The 22041-nt window shown below is 46.2% G+C and overlaps 2 protein-coding genes across 2 annotated transcripts in view; one reads left to right on the forward strand and one right to left on the reverse strand.

Moving 5' to 3' along the window:
- LOC130387509 (voltage-dependent calcium channel beta subunit-associated regulatory protein) overlaps positions 1-5719 on the forward strand; it is a 7809-nt gene extending 2090 nt beyond the window's left edge. Inside the window, exons 2-9 of the mRNA XM_056596624.1 lie at positions 430-572; positions 808-869; positions 1004-1166; positions 1533-1716; positions 1927-2073; positions 2222-2420; positions 2592-2796; positions 2935-5719. Of these exons, the coding sequence (XP_056452599.1) occupies positions 430-572; positions 808-869; positions 1004-1166; positions 1533-1716; positions 1927-2073; positions 2222-2420; positions 2592-2796; positions 2935-4984 (3153 nt within the window). The 3' untranslated portion in view covers positions 4985-5719. The remainder of the gene's footprint in view (positions 1-429; positions 573-807; positions 870-1003; positions 1167-1532; positions 1717-1926; positions 2074-2221; positions 2421-2591; positions 2797-2934) is intronic.
- stk11 (serine/threonine kinase 11) lies at positions 624-21363 on the reverse strand. Its single transcript, XM_056596667.1, has 12 exons — positions 21122-21363; positions 20329-20402; positions 19374-19699; positions 16776-16859; positions 16391-16480; positions 15430-15562; positions 14945-15081; positions 14497-14624; positions 13091-13148; positions 11282-11475; positions 9034-9273; positions 624-7835 (listed from the first exon to the last, which is right to left on the reverse strand). Exons 3-11 carry the CDS (start codon positions 19658-19660, stop codon positions 9062-9064), a joined length of 1323 nt encoding a protein of 440 aa, XP_056452642.1. The 5' UTR covers positions 19661-19699; positions 20329-20402; positions 21122-21363; the 3' UTR covers positions 624-7835; positions 9034-9061.
- Between the last annotated feature and the right edge of the window lie 678 nt (positions 21364-22041).

Genomic DNA, 22041 nt, shown 5'->3' on the forward strand with positions numbered 1-22041 from the left:
GAGTTCCCAGGCAGTACTGATACAGTGCAGATGCCATAACTTTCAGACTGGATTACAATGTTTGTCACCACATTAAAAAGATAGGCCGGCACCTGCCTGGGCTGGCAGTGGGAGTGCACCATTAAAAGATGAAACCTAACCCCTACATTGTGAGTTAACATTGAGTCATCCATCAATAAAATGCATGTCCCAAAATTTGCATACAAGGGTTTTCAAATGAATGTTTGAGCACTTTATTATTGGGAATTAAATGTGGCTGCTGAGACTCGATGGGGGACGTGGGGGGGTTTTTGATTGTAGTTAGCACAACAATGGGAAGTATTTACCTTAGCAGCTGAACAGCAGTAAGACCAACGTCATAGTAATGCCAGTGCGTGGTTGGCGGCACCAGTGCTCTGACCCAGGCCTGATGGTGCTGCTCCCAACCAGGAAGTGCCGGTGTCGGCAGACGGGGTGGAGAACTATGTGCTCCTGTTGGTGCTGGGTGTGTTCGTCGGCGGGACGCTGGCTCTGCTCTCACTGCTGGTCCTCTTCTGCCACATCTGCTGCCTGGGGGGACGGCGCTACTCCAGGTAGGTGGACTCATCACCCCCCCCCCCCCCCCCCCCAAACACAGCGTTCAGTCACCAAGATTAGGGTAATGACGGCAGTTTGATGAATATGGAAATCCATGCCATGTGGTGTGAAACCACATATCTGTGAGGAGTGGACACCAACCGGGAGAGCTTTAAAACACCCTCCAGTCTCAAGTTGACAGTTTAATCATAAACAAACACTCTCTCTCTCACTCTCTCTCCCTCTGCGTAGAGCCAGTGAAGACCCGGAGAAAACCAACACCACCTATGTTGAAGACTCCCAGCCGACTCAAGGTAAGGAACAAACTTACAAAAACAACAAAATAGTTGTTTGTTCAAGTTTTTCCTCACAGAATCCTCTTGTCCATCATGGCTGCTCCGGTCACATTCACATCATGTCTCTCCTCTCCAACGTCTCCGTAACGCAGAGATCACCATCCGTCTGGACGAGTCGGATGCCTTCTCGATGCCGAGCTGTCAGGAGGGAGAGACGGAGCGCTTCGTCTCCACCGGGTCCACTGGCCGCCGGGTGTCCTTCAACGAGTCTGCACTCTACGAGCAAGAGAAGAAGACGGAGGACAAGGGCCGGAGGTAGGGACTCAGCGGTGGATCTCTTGTGCTGCCGTTACCCCCCTTCCAACGGCCTGCCCCAGTAGGTCGCTCAACCTGTTAAGGGGTTCTAGTAACCGTGTGGGGAACATGCCTATGTGGCCGGCCACCCAGGTTCAAGTCCCAACGAGGCCCTCTGCTAAACATCATTCCCTCTTCATCAACCCACTTCCATGACTTTTGACCCGAAGGAAAAAAAAGCCAGTGAATGAAATAGGCCCTTTGTAGCAATAAATCATTCCTGTTTGTTAGTATGATACAGCACATATAGCTATGTTCTTAAACTCGACCAGGTAGAGGTCATCCTACGATGAACCCCGTGTTTAAACGGTGCCCAATGACGGCTAGGTACACGCTGACCGAGGGGGACTTCCACCACCTAAAGAAGGCGCGGCTCACCCACCTCCACCTGGCCCCCACCCACGCCCCCTCCATGAAGATCCACACCATCACCGAGTGTGAGTCCACGGAGAGCAGCGTCGTCAACATCAACGAGTTGCCGGGGGCCAGACTGCCCCTCACCATCTACCAGGTGAGCAGGTCCCTGTTGCACCCTCCAAAGTGAACGGGGGTGGTAGCATGGTGGAGCTTAACATTCCACCATGGGTTTCTTCCATCTAATATTCCCTCTCCCCCAACAATCTGACTAATCCAAACCGTTTTGCTGTGTGAGCCAAACACACCAAGTAACAACATTTTGTGAATTAATGTCCTAACCCCCCTGCCCCCCCCGTCTCTCTAGCCTCCTGAGAGAGGGGAGGCCCTCGGCTGGGTGGGCCAGTCTCTCAGTGGGGGCCTGCCTGGAGACCCCCATCACTCGGTCATCCTGGAGCAGGGCAACCGACAGATCGCACAAGCCGCCAAACTCCAGCACACACACTCGCTCACAGTAAGTCTCCTCTGTTGCGTCCTGAGAGTTTAGTCCCTGGCTTTCAGCAGATCAATTGACAGACACCACTCCTGCATTCATCCTCCACCTACTCGTCTCTCTCATTCACCTTTCACCTCCTTTGTCTAATTACGTGTTTTCCTGACAGCTTGAAGCCCTCGGGGACGGGAGAGAGGAGGATAATAAGAGGGGACCTGTAGAGCAGTGGGAGGTGTCTCCAGCCCAGGCCTCCGTTCTGCAGTTCTTTTCAAAGCTGCGGCGGCACGCCAGTCTGGAAGGGGCGGGGCCTTACTTCAGGAAATGGAAATTTGACAGCAGCCATCGAGCAGCAAGTCTGGAGGCCAAAGGTTAGGAGGGTCCTTTTTCAGTAACTAGGTACAAGATCTTCAAAACAATCCGTTCCTCAGTTTTTAGACACTGTCTTGTATTGACTAAAGGCCCAAATAATGGTTCAATAAAATTAAGCCATTACAATGAGGCTGGTTAAAGTTATGTCTTAACATGACTTCCTGTGTTAGGATCCCCTAAGCGGAGGCCCTTCCAAAGACAGCGAGCGGCCAGCGAGACTACTGATCACACGGATGATGACTCGTCCTCCCTGGGTGGTGACGTCACTGCACCCCACCCTCCACCTCACCTCCAAAGTGGTGGTCTGCAGTCTCTCTCTGCTGAGTCTCTCACACAGGCCTCAACCCCCTCCTCTACTTCAGCTTTCCTCGACAGGTAACGCCTCTAGGGAGCACTCACACAAGCCAAGTTGCCCTGTAAGCTACCTTGCGTTGGACTGACTTCAGCCGTCTGAAGTACCCCATGTGCAATAGTTTAATAGTAACGATGTTGTCTCTTTCTTCCTCTGTGCAGGCTTGAGGTGGAGGCCAGGGCGGGGGTGGAGGTAGGTGTCAACATCACAGGGGGCACAATAGACTTCCCCTTTCCAAACTACCAATACGCCAAGAGGCCGGAGCAGGACACAGGCGATGGGGCAGAGGAGGGTTTAGTGGTGGACGCCGAGACAGAGGCGAATTCCATGTTTGCTGTAGCCACAAGGGACAGAGAAGCAAGAGCACAACTAGCAACTCGAGACACTGACGCAGAAGAGGATGAAGAAGACAACCTGTTTGTTGAACATGAGGAGTTAGGCATCCAGGGAAATATCAAGACTGCATCTCAGAGCAACACTTTCCCAGGGGTCAGTTCATGTGATGTGATCTCACATGTGAAGAGAGAGCAGACGCTAGAGGCAGAGGAAGGGGACGAGGAGGTTCTTGGAGCCGAGGCTCGGAGAAGGACAGACTCGGGTTCCTCTCTTTCCTTTCTGCTTAACCAGGAAAACACTGAGATGCCCCACTCCCTGTACCGAGACATCTGGAGCTTGCGGGCTTCCCTTGAGCAGTATGCCTCCTCGGACCAGAGCAGCACGGATCGGGAGTCCATACGCAGTGATGCAGACAGCCTCTCCTCCCTTGGAGCTGCGGGAGCTCGCTACGGCCTGTCCCAGGACCTGGGCGATGAGCCGGAAGTGGATGGGGAAGGAGAGGGGTTTGGAAGTGCGGCCGTAGGGGAGGGGGAGGCTGCGGCTGGGACAGCAGGGGATGTGGAGGGCGGGAACCGTAAGCTCCTTCAGATGGACAGTGGATATGCCTCTATAGAGGCCCCATCGCGGGGCCCCGAAGATCTGCGGCTGTTTGGGATGCCTGGAGGCTCTCGGGGCAAGACGGCATCAGAGAGGAGATTGTTCTTCACCAACTCTGGGAGGAAGGGCTCGGTGTGTGAGAGCTTCGAAGCCAAGGCGTTCCAGGAGGAGCAGGAGGATGAAATGACTGGTTACACAGACGCAGACAAGAGGCTAAGAGCGGCAGCTAAAGCCGGCAGCCAATCTCTCACCATCAAGCAACCCTCTCAGCCCGGGAAGGTGACTTATATCCCGAATCCTCTGGAATCACTTCACCTGCAGTCCAAGCCCACTTCTCCGCTTGTGAAACCACACTACTCTATCATTCCACCGCCGTCTCCGACCCACCGGCCACGCCTTCGCCGCCGTGACTACAGCATCGACGAAAAGACCGACGCCCTCTTCAACGAGTTCCTCCGCCATGATCCGCGCTTCGACCAGCAAGGCTCACCGCCACGGGCCAGGCATCGGTCCAGGGTCCATCTCCGGAAGCAGTGGCAGAGGCACAAGCAATACAGCGACCCTGGGTCCGGCACCGGGGGGAGGTACTCCCCGTCCCTGGAGAGACAGAGGTTCACTCCCCTACGGAGAGGGGACAGCGCCGGGTACCCTCTGGATACAAGATACCACAGCACCCTGTCCCGAATCGCCAGCGCCGCCGACGAGGAAGCTACCGAGGTGGCAGCGTGTGAGGAAGCGAACCAAGCGGGCATCGAGGAGGATAACAACTTACACAAAAGAAGGGATTCACAAGAAGATGTAGGAGGCGTGTCCAAAGCAGCATCTGAGGACATTGAGGGCTCAAACACTGGTGTACATTCCACAGAGCCAATACACAGGGTCACCGATAGTGAGGTCATCGACATGGAGGGTGAAACGGAGGCCAATGAACGCACCTCGAGCCGCTTGCCGGACACTTTGCATACGCAGCCCAGTCACATGGATCCAAGAGTCGGCAACCAAAACAACAACAGCAGCCAGGCGATCAAATCCCATTTCCCTTCCCCAGAGAAGCGCGGATCCGGCAATCTGATCACAGATGTCAGTTTTGTGGACCCAGCACCCCTCATGCCCATCCTCTGCGGCCAGAGTAGCCTGACAGACAAGATGGCAGTTTCCTTGGAGGAGATGCTCTACTCTGGGTTGAGGAATGCAAAGCCTGGTGAACTGGGCCTGGGAGAGCGCCAATGCGCGGTAGCAGTGTCCCATGTCTCCTCCCCTGATAGGAGTCCTGTATAGATTGGCAGCCCCCCTCCTCCGCTATAATTATCTGTTCATTTTCATATCCATTTCTGTGATTGCACTTTAAAGATGCGTCTTACCTTGCAGGTCAATTCCTTGTGACATATTCATTCCCCAACATGTTAAATTGACCCAGATGTGGATGCACTACTATACAGTACAGTCCCCTAGGACGGACACCTAACTGTTGACCAGTCGTATGTCTCTTCTAGAATTTCCAGTTGTATCCACTGTGAACCCATGTTCAGTGACATGTAAATTACCCATTTTTATATCAACTTTATTCTATCGTCATATTCATGCATTCATCTATATATTTAAAAATAAATATATGCTCATGGCAATTTAATCTCATTTGCAGAATAAGTGAAATAGGTCATATTTTTTCAACATTGTAAGCATGCTGCTTGTAACCAATGTGGAAGTGAAAAATAGTTTGAGATTTATAAAGCACTTTCCTCATGAGAATATGTTCATCTCTCCATGTTGCTTCATCAAATTCTGTCCTCACAAGTGTCTGACTCATAAGGGTAACTTAAGATGATGAGATGATGTATGTAAGTTGTCAGCAGTCGACTACAGTCAAAGTAACATTATATTAATATCTAAAAAACGATCTATGCTTACTTTTTGCCAATTCACTGCGTCATTTATTTTATTGCCACATTGTGTCAACAAAATATGTAATTACAATACAGAAAAGCGGCATTCATCACTAAATTAAAAGATGTACATCAGTAGGCTACAATGTCCTATTTATTTTAAATAAGGTTGCAATACTGCAGTGTCTTTGGACAAAGTGACAGGGGATACAAGAGATATTCACCTCCATAGAATCAAATACATGCCTGAAGTCAGACCTCCGTTTTCAGATTCAGATTGAATTGAAATAGTACTATTTAGGCTTAAATTGTTAGTTGAAATATTATGTAACACTGTTGTATTTGCCAATTTTTATAGAGCTTGAGATACTTCCCCAAAGGCAAAACATTTCCATGGACGTCAACATGTCATAACGTTTCATGTGTAGCGTTACGACATTCAATGGCATTAGCGTTTCATTATAAAAGAGTTCTTTGTATAAAGGTTACATAAGAGTGCGTTCAGTCATCTGTGAATGATTAATCAAGTACTACACGTTCTGCTTGAAACATTGGGAATTAAGTCTGCAGTAAGAACTAGCCTAGTGCATATCCTACAGAAATGATTAAATGTAGGGCAGAAAAGGAATCTGAATGTACACTAAGTGCATATTCATTTAGAATTTATAAATTAAAAAAATACCTGTTGTGTTGCTGGATGTTTAATGTTGAAACTGACAAAAATGGTTCGACAGCTTCTGGTAAAGCTGCATGTTATTTTTTTGTAAAGACATTTATTCTTTTTAATACCTCCAAAACCACTTAAATAGTCATACCGTTTAAACATTCCCACCTGCATGCAATGCCAGGCATCTGAGATTCCTCTCAATCATTTGCATTGTTCGTCGTTAGCCCTGTTGAATAGAAAATCTCCGACAGTGTGCTGACGTGGGTACTCTCCCTCCCCCTCTCTGGTGCTGTGACTCACCTGCTCTCTGATCTACTCCGAGTGATAGGGCTGAAGATGTGGTTGTATAAGGGGAAGGGGGGGAGGTGGACTTATGGGGATAGAATCGGCACACTTTCATTTGCAGCTCTTCAAAACAAACGATTGGATGTTTTCAAGTTCAGTTGGCCTACATCTGCACTGAAACGTCAGGATATGCCCCAATAAGGTCAGGAAACACTCTTGCAATACATGTCGGCTAGTAAGTATCTGGATGTCTTTTGGACCTTGTCCCTCTACAAAGTGCACCCCCTGAGGGAAATATCGATCGCATTCCTGTAGGAACTAACCCCGGTGTTACTTTAGGACAAACAGGGGGGCAGGAGAGACTAGAGTGAACCGCGAAGAAATGCCATGGCCCAAAAATATATAGAATCGAAAAAAGATCAGCCACAAAACAGTCCGGTCTGAACATATTTTATATAAATAATAATTAAAAAATATTTATTCAAATAAGAAAACAAAAAACGGAAATCAGAAACTAGAGCCCCGATAAGTCTGTGGTGGACGTGGAGGTCTGCAAGTCCATCAGCAGAACTCTTCACCTCAGCTTCCCACAGCATGCACCTTCCATCATCCTCATACATTGAAATATAGAATTCAGATTTTTTTTATTATCAATAACAATTCTCTCTTCCCCCCCCCCCCACTGCAGTTAAAAAAAACGGCAGTTACAACAGCAGTTTTTCTCCCCCACGGAACAGACAACAAATCCAAAAGGTAGTCTTAAAGACAGAGGGGAACTACTGAAGAAGCAGGGGGAGTCGTAGCCATGTTCATATTGTCCAATGCCATCCCAGTGGAGAGTGGATGGAGGGAGAGATGGAGAGGGGAGCATCATTCAAGGGGGTGGAGGCCAAAAACAACCAAAACTAAAAGAAAAGGAAATGCAACAATTCTCAAAATAATCCTCTCCCACTGGGGCCCCCCCATGCTAATAAACGAATGCACTCATGGCATCGTAAGACGCTTAGGACAAAAGCGTCCGCCCAATGGCATATATATATATTTATATATCCAACCCTTTTCACACCTAGCGGCTCAAGTCTTTAGAGACAGGCAAAGAAGAAAAAATAACATCACTTGACACTTGGTCCTCTTCTCCTCCTCGCCCATCGACCCCAGCCCAGCCCGGTCAGTGGCGTGGGATTCAGGCCAGCGGTTCAGGGAATACGGGGCTAGACCATCAGCAGGTTCTCCCCCGTTACACCCACAGGGGCTCCAGACACCAGAGGGAGGAGAGGGGGAGGGAGAGCGTGACCTGAGTGGAGCAGAGAGAGAGAGAGAGAGAGAGGAGGCACAGTGAGTGTCTAGCGTAATATGGTTGGTCTAAATACATCTAGCTGGAATCAGGAATTTATTTTTTTAAAGAAGATAACATTAGGCTGCAATAAAGAGTGAACAGGGTCTATTTAAGCATAGGGAATTCATGCCGACCAGACAATGGGGATTCATGTGGATGAAACAGCCTGAGAGCAATGGAAGCGAGAGCAAAAGAGGAGAAGAAAAGTGAGGGGTTGGAGAGATAACAGGGGCCGACAAGGGATCAAGAGCACACCACAGCCCACTCCTGTCTTGCTATGGGTGAGTCATCTCTGGAACAAATGAATACAGAGCAGCCTTCCAGTCTGCACCACACCCAGGGCTCATCACACACATTGAGGGGTGGGACGGGGCATGTTTATGTGTACATGCGTAATGTCATAAAGTAAAGCTAAAACATTGAGCCCACCACAGTGCACGCTCGGGTTGTGTTGTATGCATGCACGCACTACAGCGCATCTCGTACGTCCGTCGTGTTCACTCCGGCCCCCCTCAAGGCCCAGGCAGGGTGAGTCAGAGCTCTGCTGACATCAACGTCACAGACACGCCTCCTCATTCTCCCTCTGCATCCATCTCCGCTCGACCTTCCCTCCCTTCCTCGCTCATCTCTGAGCCACTCTTCAACCCTCCTGACGTATGCCCGGCCTGCTGCCTCGTGCTACCCACACGCTTGGCTGGTGGTTCACCTCGTCCGCTCACTTTCCCGCCCAAAAGACCCTCTCCGTTTTCTCCTATTCACACATGCGCCCCTTCGACCATTGCTCTCGCTTTTCCTCTGGCTGTTCATGTCTATCCCGGCATTGCAAATGAGTCCTTTCAAGAATGAAAGGAAACAATTATATGCGTGCAAGCCGATGTTTAAGGTGAGATATAACACCACAACGTGCGAGTGTGATTAGCCGTTGCAAGCCGTTTTGAAAATCACAAGTGGGCGTGTCCACCTAGATCTGTGCTGGATAGAATCAGTCTACCAGCCTACTCAATGGACTGTAGCAAACGTTACTCATCCATCCGTCATACATCTAGGTGGACACGCCCATCTGTGATGAGGCAGATTTTCAAAACGGCTTGTGACGGCTAATCACACTCACACCTGGTGGTAAAATACGTCTCCTATAAATAACACACACACCCACCAGGTGGGCTGCAGGGCGGGGGGTGAGGTCATTGCTGTTTGCAGGTGGAGAGCTTGCGGATCTTGCTGGCCGTGGACAGCCCCTTGCGCGACGGGTTGGACGAGGAGGAGGAGCGCCGCTCCACTTTGGGCTTGCTGTTGAGGGCTCCCCCGCCGTCCGTCCCGTTCACGCACACCGGCTTGGCCACGGCCCGGCCGTAGTGGGCGGGGCTCAGGTCCTCGTCCTCCTCGGCTACTTGTCCTGGAGGGAGGGAGGGAGGGAGGGAGGGAGGTGGGTTAGTGCCCAGAAGAGGACCAAGGAATCGGTCCTGGCAGATCTGAGCAGAAACTAATGGAATACACAAGAAACGAGGACAAAAACACAATGCCACAAAAATAACTCTTAAACAAACAGGTATTCAGTGACTCACTAAGGTGACTCACTGAAGTGCTCACGTAAACTCACCGCATTGATGCAAAACATCACTGCGGTGAGTTCTAGCTGAATCGATTATGAATCAACATTTCAAGGCCGATCCTCATTCAAAAGTCCAACTCTTAGGTGGGGACCTTTGTTCTTATCCTGTATGAATTTGGGCCCTATGATCATTGGGCTTTCTTAGTGCCCAGAGGTACACCTCAACAGGCCTCGGATGTTGACCAGCACGGAAGACCACACTGTGTCTTCCGTGTTACGATTGAAGAGTAAACAGCGCGTCAGAGGATATTGTGCGCAGTCAACATACGCTGGGAGAGAGTGCATAACATCAGTCAGGGCCTGGCGTTGAACAGGACCTGGAGGAACCAATGATACTCCCACACAGGGAGCCGAGCCACTGGGTTTATTTTTACCACCAAGTGTCATTCAGATTCTACGGCTTCAGTGGAAATGCAGGGGGCTTTTATGTAGGGCATTCTTCCAGATCGCTCCAGAGACTGCACTAGTTATTATTGTTCACTGTTGCCAAGCAACAGACAGTACTAAGGATCATAATTCCAAAAATGTTTAAGCAGCGTTGCAAAACCTTTCTTCCAGGAATTTGTATTCGGTTCGGTGTTGTTTTGAAGCCTGACTCAGACGTCAGAACGGGATTTCAGATTTTTCTTTTCACTGAACCCAGTGAACTTCAACATACTTCCGTGCCAACAGGAAAGAGCGTGCCCACTCCTCCGATTGTCAGGTCGGGGCTGAAGGAGATCCGAAATTATACAACAGTCAGGTCAGACTGAGAGATTAGATTGGACAGGACGTCACGCATGCCATGATTTGGGAGCTACGGGATTTGTAACCATACATGCAATACTTCGCTTTACACGTGTTTCTAATAAACATTAATTACATTTTAATAATGTTGTTTTTGCCGCTAGGGGTCGCTCAATCAAAACAACAATAAAAGACCTAGTTTGATGACGTCAAGAGTAGCATTGGATCATGGGAGTTGTTGTCTTCATCACCATCAGTGAAGATCTGACGGGACTCAAGCTGAAGTCCTGATCACAGACAGAGCTGATGAACTAAAGTTATATTCATGCTACGTTTAGTCACGTTATGTCATGCCATTTCACTGTATATAATACAGCTTAACATGACTTAACAAAGACTGTACATAACACAGAAGGTGACTTTCCATTAATGGACAATTGGGGAAACTATCGAGACCTTTTACACACCAAACCACACGATATTTAGAGCCGATATTTAGAGCCGATACTGCTTTTTCTCCCTCAATCATAAAAATTACACTGATAACAAATGTTACAAGTCTCAATTTAAAAAAAGGAACATTTATTGAACTTCAATATAAAAAACTATATTTAACAAATAGTAAAAACATTTTGCAAAAAGCGACGTGAATAGTGAGGAATAGCCACTAAGCTATTCCCCACTATTCACAGAGCCTGAGGAGGTGGTATCTAAGGAGGTTCACGTGTAGCATATACTAATGGAATATATCCATCAATTAGGTCTCTACTAGATGATGTACGACAACATCCCTGAAAGGACTCAACACATACCTCGGCCAGGCGTCCCTTGGTTGGACATCAAAGGTACTATAAATACCTTTCCTCAGTCTCATTTCAGTAACAGTGGTAAAATGGCATGGAATACCATGTTGAAGATCACGCAAGAAAAATGTACGATTTCGGGTTTGCTTCAAATAAACATCCAAATCATCGCAGTTTGTCGATTTATTGTTGTTGACTCTCAGGGTGGAGTTGCATCGGTATCAGAGGATGGCGGGGCGGGGCGGAGGGCCCCAGGGCCCTACCTGGCACGGTGAAGTCCTGAGTGTAGATGAACTCGTCGTCGGCGTCGTACAGCTCGTCGTCGTCCTCCTGCGTGTAGCCGTGCAGGTCCTCCAGGTAGGGCACCACCGTCATGCTGCGCCACGGGTCCCGGCTCTCCGCGTTGGCCGGGAAGGGCACGGGGGGCTCGGACGGGGGGTGTTTCTTCCGCACCCAGCTGGAAGGGGAGAGGGGTTTGCACACAGACATCGGTCAGGTACTGAGGCCGGTCTCACCAGCTTTATGCTAGTGTAAACGTAGCCCAGTTATAGTGCTGGGGCCTACTAGGTGGGGTTATGTGTCGCACATCACAACGATGGGAGCTTCCCAAAGGAGACGAGAATAGGATCTGCCACAAGAAAGGATTCTTATTACGGAGCAAAGAAAAAGGCGGGCTCTTTGACAAGTTTTAATGCGCTTTTTGGCACAGAGGTCTACAGCACCAAAAGGCAGGCATTATCTGGAGATAGCTAGACAGAAGATTAGTATGTGCAGGAAGCCATTTCATCGGGGATATCGGTGCTGAGAAACTCGTTCCATTTGTCTGCTCTCTGAGGCTATGGTTTTCTTGAGGTGTGGTGATTTTACTAAATTCTTTGATAGTCCTCTGCATTGCAGCAAAACAAATAATGCCTTTAAGCGAAGAATCAGAAAAGAAGAGTTATCTCAACAACTAGGACTTAAAATCATATACTACTCAGTACGATCCTGGTCCCAATCTTGACAACTAATTAACAAGATTCAGTCAACCATGCAAAGGTTTGTTGAGTTGTCTCATCTTCTGCTGAATTTGAGTCCAATTAGTTGTAAAGTCTCACAGCCTATTTTGTCCTGGAATTTTTATAGTTCCTGTTCTCTCCCTTGTTTCCATAACCTGTATTTCAACGCCTTGCTACACTGGCCGGGGTAAAGATTAAATCTTCAGAAAATGTCTGCCAGAAAATGAGCGGGCAAAATGCGACGGTTACGGAAGCATTCAAATTATAGTTGTCTCGGTTACCGGTGTAAGACTAATAAGGATAATATAATATTATAGAATTTGTCAATTAAAAAAGTGTTGCCATTAAAAGTAGTGGCAGAAGTCAGGGAGACAATCTTGATGCTAGAATTTATTGTTTTAGAGCACAGTAAGGTTATATTTCTTTGCTCTATGGGTTCTGTGGCTTGGGCCAGTTGTGCAGGTCCATGGATGTGTGGGCTGCACCCTCGTTTTTTCCCATCTTTGGTGATCAGTCATCCACATAAGCTCCTCTGTTTTCTGAGGAGGTTCGGTGAATAGCGCTTATACTATAGCGCAATTTCCTCGAAACCTTGCACAACGTTCTAACCACTTCATTTGTAAGCTACCGTCATCCTATAGAAGCAGTTTGTCTTCAGAAACCTTCAGGCTACATTGAAGCACTGTTGTAACAGAGTCGGTCTGATGAGAGGATCTGAAAGCCACTGACGTCCACACAGCCATCCCACATGATATTTTAGTTAAAAAGTAGAAGCGTTTTATAAATGAAAAAGGAAATAACCAGTTAATACAAATGCGATTCAGACAGGGAATGATACACACTATGATTTTGAAGTAATTCTTATCAAATTAAAGATTATTGAAAGTGTAAAATGTATGTACGTATGTATGTATGATCCCAACGGCCACATACAGCACAAGCATGTAAATACTCTTAGACCTGAATGAACCGGTGTTACCCGTGATCAGGGTGACCTCAGAAGAACATGAGGTGATAACTTCCAGACCGTTGCAACACTAAAGCAAATGTGTATTTATAATAAAAAAGACTCACTTGTGCTGCCTTATGTGCTGTATGGAAAACCTCTTGACAGGCTCATACTCCAGCATTCCTGAAAAACAAAGACAGACCTCAATCAAATCCTGTTTACTCCGTGTGTCTCTGTGCACTTGTGAATCAGGGTCTGTCAGCATGCGTACGTGAAAATGGCAAAGGTCCAACATGAGTGGGACTATGAATACACTCAATGACTAAACGCATGCTGTGAGCTTCGTCCGTTAAACACTTATTACGATGACTGGCAATCTAGACACATCCAGCAGGTGTGATTAAGACCCACCAGCGCCACGGCAACTTGGCTCTCATCCATGCTTCACCCAGATCCCATCCCTATTGACACATGACTGGGCTGAGAGGGGTGTTACAGCGAGAGGGAGGTGATCTGTTCAGGGAGGCCGACTGAGAGCCCCGCGAGGCAGAGTGTGGGTACGGTGCGTTGGACTCACAGTCCGTGATCAGAGCGCTGAAGGACACCTTTTGTGAGCACCAAGCTTATTTTAGACCGCATAATTATGGGCCGACAATCTCTCAGGTGCTGCGTCATCACACACACACAGACGTCACAAACACTCGCACACAAAACACATGACTGGGGGGCGCGGGGCAGCTCATATGGATTTACAACATTTTACATATGCTTTATGTACCACGGCTTAATGTAACATGTTTGAATAGTGAAAGATGATTAGGCAATTTGAAATGTAGATGGAAGGACAAGGGGTTAAATGACAAATCTAAAAAATGTCTGTTCTGGGTAATGATTTATAATTATCGTTAAAAATCCAGACAAATATCTGATCGAAGGTCTTGGTAAAAGGTCTGGGATGGCTTCATCACACTGCCGACCGTGTATCGGCCCCAGGCAGACCTCGCTCTCTTTTCCCACCCTTTGCGTGGAAAGGCACTGCACCATTCCACCTGTGAGCAGGAGCAGCAGCAGCAGCCCTGCCTCCACTGTGAGGTGTTTAGTATTCTATCGCTGGCCCCAGATCAACAGAGACTACGTCAGCAGATGGAGGGAGCTCTACAGTCAGTGGGAGGTCTCTGATGGAGTGAGTCAGAGGGGCCCGTTAAGGTTGCAGTACCACCTACTGGTGGTGTACAGGCAAAGCCGTTTTTTCTCTGACTGCATGAAAAGTACTGCAGTTTCGGGATATCACCTGTCATAACAATGAGAGAGGGGCCCTCGCACTGAAAGTACCTGACAAGCACACCGAGAGAATCGCTCTGCAGCAGCCATTTTCTTAGGTATGTGGTCGTAAACAAGCCAGCACTGTAAGCTGAAAATAGAGAGCCTTTTGAAATGAAGATCCCGGGCCAACTCGGCGGGACGAGAGTTGGAGAGAGAGGGGTCAAGAGACAGAGACGGAGCGACGAGCTGACGCAGACCACAAACTCACCATTCAGCAGGTCTGACAGGAGAGGGCCGCACTCCTCGGGAACGCTGTAGTCTCCTTTCCCAATGTTCTCAAATAGCTTATAGATGTTGTCCCCCTCGAAGGGATACAGACTTGTCGTAATGTTGTATCTGCACGGGTCAGGGGAAGAGATCATCAGAATCACTGCTCGAGTCAAGGAGGAAGTACATGAGATCTTGTCCCTGCCCACACCATGACCTTTGTTAATGATGTATAATGGTTGAAGCTAGGTGCACATTGGGAGCACCATTCCTCACAGAACATCAAGATAAGGGGATCAATCTGCCCCATCTATAGACTGACAAAAATTCAGATTTGGTCTCTGCTTCCTTTTGAGGAGGCAGAGTTGAGAGAAACCAAACAACATGACAGTTCCTTCCACCACATAGCTTTAACAAGGACCAGGGCCCTGGAGGTCTGACCAACTTACAGTGTTACTCCTGCGGACCAGATGTCTACTTTGAACCCTGAAAACGTGTCCAGGCCATTAGCTATCTCTGGGGGCTGGAAGGCCGGGGAGCCCTGGCTGGTGCGACACGTATCATCCTCCGCAAATGAATGGAGCGCCTGCATCGGGGAGAGATAGTGGGTAGAGATAGAGCGGTAATGAGACCGGGTTGGGGCAGGCAACCGACAAGCAACATCAGTATTCGACTGGCAGAGCAGCAGTCCTGGAGAAAAGGTCTTGACCCCGAATTGCGATCAAGGGAGTGGGGGGAATTGAAATCAACATAAATGATCCTAGCTCTTACTCTACATAACTGCTAGGACACAGAATTAACATGCTAGGGTAAGGGGTTTTAGTCCCAATTGGAAAATTCATGCCATGTCTCAATGAAAACAGAGAAGGCAACAAAAGGGGCAGGCGGCCACGTTGTTCCTGTTCATGCGAGCGCCGTGTTCAGTGTGACCCACCTCTGCTACCCCCAGGTCGGAGATCTTGAGCGCTCCGTCTGTGGTCAGTAATAGGTTGCCTGGTTTAATGTCTTTGTGAACTATTCCCTGGCTGTGCAAATATTCAAGGCCGTCTAAGAGTTGGCAAAAGTACCTAGTAGGGAAAAGCAAAGAAATAGAAAAGAGAAAAAGGGTAAACATGTGCAGTGTTCCGATATCCCTACTTCCATGAGTACAGTTAAACAAAGTACACTATCCGTACTCACTAAGTGCGATAATTTTCAGATGTCAGTGTTGTTCCAAATCGAATACTCTGTGGTGCACTAACGGATATTACGATCACGACTGCCGCCGCGGCTCCTCCCCCGCAATAAACATCCCGCTTTGAACGGTGAACTCTTTACGCCTAGCAGCTATAAAAACTACAAAATGACTATTAATGCAGGCTATATTGAAAATGCGCCGACTATGGCTCAGCCTGGCTCCGCCCTCTACCGTTACATAGCTAAGATGGGCTGCCGTTGAGTACGAAAAGTGTACATCGCCACACACACACTTCGCGATTTGACCATTTTGAGTACACCATCTGGGTCCTTTCAGTACACTTATTTTCGCCCGATCTGAATCGGAACGCCCTACGTACTCAAACTTAGGCTAGTAAGTACGGATATTGGAACACGGCATTGGTATGATGGGAACTCAAATGAGCAGTAGTATCACAAAACAAATACCTATACATGATTAATGAACCACAAATTGCATTCTTCACAGAAAACATTAGTTTATAGGTTACCACTAGTGAACAGGCTAACAAGAAGTCCCCTGAAAGCATGTGGAGAGTTATTCTGAGGGGCCCGGCGGTGAGGAATCTAAACTTAGGCCTGGAGTAGAGGCAACAAAAAGGTTTACACTCATAATAGCAGACAGGGGAGGGAGTCCATTAGAGAGAAAAGGAGATAGAGGCCCAAAGAAAGACACTTACCCGTGAGCTTGAAATACTGGAAACCTTTTCTCTGGGACGCTATCCAGCATTTCCTGCATCCCACATACGCAATACTCCATCACCATATACGTAAGTCCAGAGTCAAGGGATATTGCTAACACCTTTTAATGATGTGGGTAATCCATAATGAAAACAAGCACGCAGGCAGAAAATAGCCACCCCAAAGGAAAAGGAAAATGGCTAAGTAGTGTGTATTCATTTCATATTCATTTTCGAATCAAAGACAGATACAAATTCAGCATACCTATAATATATATACACACACAAATGTTATTTTATATATTGATGATTGTATAGTCATACTTCAAACAAACAACCCAATGCAGTAATTAAAATCAGAACAGACTCGCACACAAAAGGATATATTTTCTGTTTCTCTTCATTGTACAGCACATCCACCAACTGAATCACATTTTTGTGCAGGAGCCTTCTTAGCAGCTGAATCTCCCTGTGAATGAAAATAACACAGGAAACTACGAGGTTAGATAATATGCTTAAAACCCCTCAGGCAGTTTGAGGTATTGACAAATTTAAACCGTGATCACAAGTTAACAAAAAATATGAACATCTAGGTCATCCTAGAACATCCAGATTATTTCCCATCATTGGAGATATTGGCCAAAATAATACATTGTGAAGCACTTTTTAAAATACTCTTAAATCCACACAGATATTTGTAATTTGCGCATACTAAATCAATATTGTCAAGTGTGTTCAAAACTTTCTCACTCTCATCTTTATAAATGTTAAAACATTACCTAATAGTAAACAAATTATTTATTTTATAGCTATTTATTGAATATTAAAGCTTCAGAGGAAATGCTGAAATGAAAATGGGCTGTGAAGTCGTTTTTTCGTTGTGACAGTTATTGATGAAAAACAAAATGCAATAATGCAGACATCCTGATTGCATTTTTCTCAAGACCTCCCATTGCAATACATTTCATGAGACCAAATTACTTTGGACAATTGCAAGTACCTTGGCCTTTTTTTGTTTCACTAATCACTGCTAAGCTATGACCTATAGTTGTACAGCCTAAATACAATATAATATAAAAATATAATGAAAGGAACCTCATCACTTGACATTTGGATGATCACTTAATTTTGAAAGTACCAACTTCCACCATACAGGAAAGTAGTGGCCACCATCTCCTATGTTGTTAGAAATGGGAGGGGGTAAGGGGATGTGAAAGGTGGGGGGGGTATTATATTTGTTACAATCTGCCACCTCACCACTAGGTGCCACTAAATCCTTCCCACTGCACCTTTAACTAAGAACTTAAGGCAGTCAGATGTACTAAACAAAATGCTGGAGGAAGAGCTTAACGTCACCTGCAGAGCTGCGACTTAAAAGGAAACCAATTGCATTGGATCACTAGTAAACAGCTCAGACAATTTTAAGATCACCAGAGTGGCCCCATTCTGCCTGAAAGTATCTGCACTCACTGGCCTCTCGCACGATGGCTGTTGTAAGGTTTTATCTCTTATCAGGCGGTCTCAGTAATTTCACTTTGTTTCTCTGCACTGATATAAACACCCCCCCCCCCCCACACACAAACTAAGAAATGGTGAAGCCATCTTCAACTACTATGAAGAAAACAAACAGCAATGCTCTGAAACTTGAAAAAACAACAAAAAAACACTGCTTTTAAAGAACAAACAAGAAACTAGAAGGCAGAGAGTCAGCATTTACTGTAGAGAGCATTGCGCTTGCTGCAGTCCTTCTGCAGTCTCCTGGTTCAAATGACCCTGTTTGCCTTCAGTTTATAAGTACCCCGCTGGAAGGATTTCCCCACTCAGCAAAATGGAAACAACTCCTGCACCAATACTGAAACAACTGCTCCCTGATCCAAAGGCACCTAAAGGCAAGGTCTTGCAGACAATTTGCCAGTTCAGAGTTCTGGCCTAGCTTGTTATTGCCGGATATGCCGCTTGCATTCCAGAGTAGCTATCGCATAACTCGCCCGCTGTTGTTGAAGATCGTAATAAGAGTCTGAGCAAGTCAAATTCAGAGGCATCGAATGTACGAGATGTTGGGGATGGTCCGTTAGCCATCCCGGCCTTGGCACGGATGGCTAACCGATGACTTCCGAACCGTCTCAGATGTAGGACAAGATAGTCAATAGAAACATAAACTGCTTAACCACAAAAGTACAAATATGTGTAATGGATAACCATGGTATTTAGTCAAAGTACATCTAATTGATTTATCATATTTGAATGAAAGGAAGGTACCCAAGAAATACACACTTCACCACGACCCATGTAGTGCTGGGAGAGTTGTTTCTAGTGGTTGAGCAACTGCAGCCTAAAAAACACATCACAGATCTCTATTCTCTCGGCGTGAACTCATTTGACAGTTGCTAGAGCTTCTTCTTTATTTAGCACAGGCCCGCAGCGAAAACCTGAAGAATATTTAACAAACGATGTGTGATTAATACATTGTTAATCTAATAAAAACTGGGGACACCGTTGAGTCAATTAGATAGATGCACATCAGCTCGATTATTATCACGTAATTGTATTGCAAGATAAATCTACAATACAATAGTGAAGAACACGGCAGGGTATGCTGTAGCTAATGAACAATTGGTCCATGGCAGGAGAGCAACCACTTTATACTGCCAAAACACTAAATGGTATTTGCAAACTCAAAAAAAAAGTACTACTTGGTATAGTATTTGGTGGAGTATTGAGATAAAAAAAAATACTTGGGTGTGGCTTATGGGGCTATTTTTTTATTTTCCCTGATTTCCCTTTTTGGCCGTGTTTGGTTTTAGCCTGACAATGTGAATCAATCAAAAACATGTTCCAGATCCTGTACCCTTTAGTATCTTGATGGGTTGTGACCTGACCTGCATTAGTAAATCAATACTTTCCCACAGTAGCAACAAGTTAACAAAACACTGAAAAAAAGAGAGGAAGAGTTCAGAAAATGGAGAAACACAGAACTACCTACTTTTTCACATTGGCTTCTCCGTTCGGAATCCTCCGCAGTTTCTTCTTCTTCAGTATCTTGACAGCCCTGCGACACAGTGTCTCTGAGTCCAGCATCTCCTTTACTTTCCCATACGACCCCTCCCCCAGCAAGTCCCCCATCAAATACTTCCCAATCAGCTTGGCCCTCTTCCTGCGTGGTTGGTAGATCACCTCTGTGGAGTCAATGCGGTGGATGAAAGTGTCCATCCCCATCAGTTCATGATCATTGAGGTGGTAGTCCAGATGGTGCAGCTCTCCAGCACTCATGATGAATAGGCCAATAGGTTGTATTTTGTTCCTATTGAGCTGCAAAGTATGTAAAGGACAACACCACTAGAAACGCGCAGGAAATAATGCAGGCCAGTCCTAACAGTTGCCTCCAGGTTCTGGTTCGTCCTTTACAGACTATATAGATTGTTATTAACTTGAGTCACCTGGTTACCTTTCATCTCTGAGTGGGCTATGTTCTGTTTCAAAGGCTAGCATGCAAGATCGTTTTTTAAATACTGGGTAGAGCGTGTGTAATGGCAAGGCCTGAGTATTAAGGGAGGATGCAGGGTTCAATCCTATTTGTAAACGATTGAGTAACATTAACTCATGGGGGAGTTCTGAGTTGGTCAGCTACAAAACTGTAGACCAAATTTAGTATTAGTGTTTCTTGGAGAAAATAATTCTGACTGCTGTGGTTATTTCACGGTATTCATACAGAAACAATATAAGTGAGCAAAATAGGGCGCAATGTCATTCGATAATTGCTCTTTTTGAGTCCACGGTCCTCTCCACTTGCAACTAACGCGACAACATGTTCGGCATGGGCAGCAAGTACAGCTCCAAAGCCATACAACACAACATTTCGGGATGTGTTTCAATGCACTCCCGCTCTCTCCGGAACACGGGTGTCAAAATATCGAGTTGAGCCTCATAGGTTTAATCACCAAACAGATGCAGCAAATCCAGTCAACCGTGTGGTATAAGCGGCCAGTCTCAGGTTACCCTTTCTTCCTGGTGCCTAGAAAAACAATGACAAGATTTTAGCACATCATTTATAGATATATGTTGCTACAAAATAGCAATGCCAGATAGTGTTGGCGTTTCAATTTCTGGATCTTTTCATGTAACTGATCATCTTTCACTTTGCATTGATAAATACTTCGTAAACAAAAAGCAGAAGGTTGGGTGGCCTCGTATGGCTAAGCTGCTTCCACGGTTGGGAAATCTATTTTGTGTATACCGGTCCAAGCGGTTAGCTTGTTAGCTTACGGTTTGCTTGAATGAAATGGCAACATTGCTACCTTTCTTAGATGAACTTTAGACATATATAGCAACGCATCATACTAAATCGAAACAATTATCCCAATAGCAGTTTAAACGACTATATAAAAATCATGAAAACGATAACGAAACGTCGTCATACAATTTGAGGGGTGTTACGCTAGCAATGCAACTTTGGTGGCTGACGGCTCAGCAGCTAACTCGGCGTCGGAGGCAGGCGGTGCAGCAGACCACCGGTCGGGAGTTTGGAAAGACGTCAAAGCTGTCATTCGGGTTACCGGAGAGCAATATCAGACTCTGGCGTTATAGATCAATTGGATTTAGCCAGCCTAACCAAGCTGCACAAGTCAACCTAACGCATTGAGCAGCTGCAAGCTGCTCGAATTTCAATGCGAGTTGCTAGCAAGCTAGGTGGCTAGTTGACATGCTAACCAGAGTCATAGAAAAACATCTCACCTTAATCCATAGAAATCTCGTCCCGTTTGCCAATTGTTTCTTACGCATTTGGCTTGTTTACGTATTTGATGTGGCAGGTTCTCTCATTGCACAATGAGATACGACTAAGGTATTTTTTGTCTCTTCATGTTACTCTTGCTATTCAAGTTGTCGCCATCTTGTTTACCTCCCCTAAACTCACACTGACAGCCTCCCGAGCCTCACGTTAATGCGTCAAATCAGCTCATCCTACTCCTGGAATGTTTCGTATATGGGAGAAATGTTGGTCATATTGAGAAGATTGACTAGGAAGTTTCCTAGACCTTATTTTATTCTCTGGCAAATAATTTAGTGGCCAATAAGCATGTCGGTGAAACGTTGGAAAGGTCATTACACTATTTTGAAAAATAAGCAAAAAGATGTCCTGAAAACATACTTGAAATTAAGAGGTAAACTTTCTGTAAAATTAGACAATTGCTTAACTATAAATAAAAAATCGGTATCAGACCAACAGCAACAATTTTATTTAATTCAATTTCGGTTCGACATAATACTGTGTTATCCAGCGGCAGAGGGGCTTGTGTTCCGAGTTATATTTAAACAGTGTAGCCCGGCTGATGGCGAAGGTCGTATTTCAAAGATAAGTTACCTTATTACCCCGGCTGTCAAACTCGAAAAACAAATCGCCCCACAGAAAATGGCACATTTAAATATTCTTAAATGCTCGAATTCCAATCCGAGAAAGAAAACCGTGGCTTTGAGATCACTGGTAGCATACCTGAAGAATTGAGGGGTTTAGCAGAGGTTTTTATCTGAGGCACCTTGCAGTTAATTCAGATGAAATATGAATAACCTGAAAGTCTTGCTCAATGATGCCTACAGGTAGACTGCGTATAGTGGGAATCAAACCCAGTAGCCTGCATTTCAGTTGTGTCTATTTA

The sequence above is a fragment of the Gadus chalcogrammus genome, chromosome 8 (assembly GCF_026213295.1).
Source record: "Gadus chalcogrammus isolate NIFS_2021 chromosome 8, NIFS_Gcha_1.0, whole genome shotgun sequence".
Lineage (NCBI taxonomy): Eukaryota > Metazoa > Chordata > Actinopteri > Gadiformes > Gadidae > Gadus > Gadus chalcogrammus.

Coding starts and splice junctions, on each gene's coding strand:
- stk11 (XM_056596667.1), bottom strand. CDS start 19,660: ATGAGTGCTGGAGAGCTGCACCATCTGGACTACCACCTCAATGATCAT. Junction 16,860..19,373: donor GGAGAAGCCAATGTGAAAAA/GTAGGTAGTTCT, acceptor TTTCATTCACAG/GGAGATTCAGCTGCTAAGAA. Junction 9,274..11,281: donor TCAGGACTTCACCGTGCCAG/GTAGGGCCCTGG, acceptor CCCTCCCTCCAG/GACAAGTAGCCGAGGAGGAC.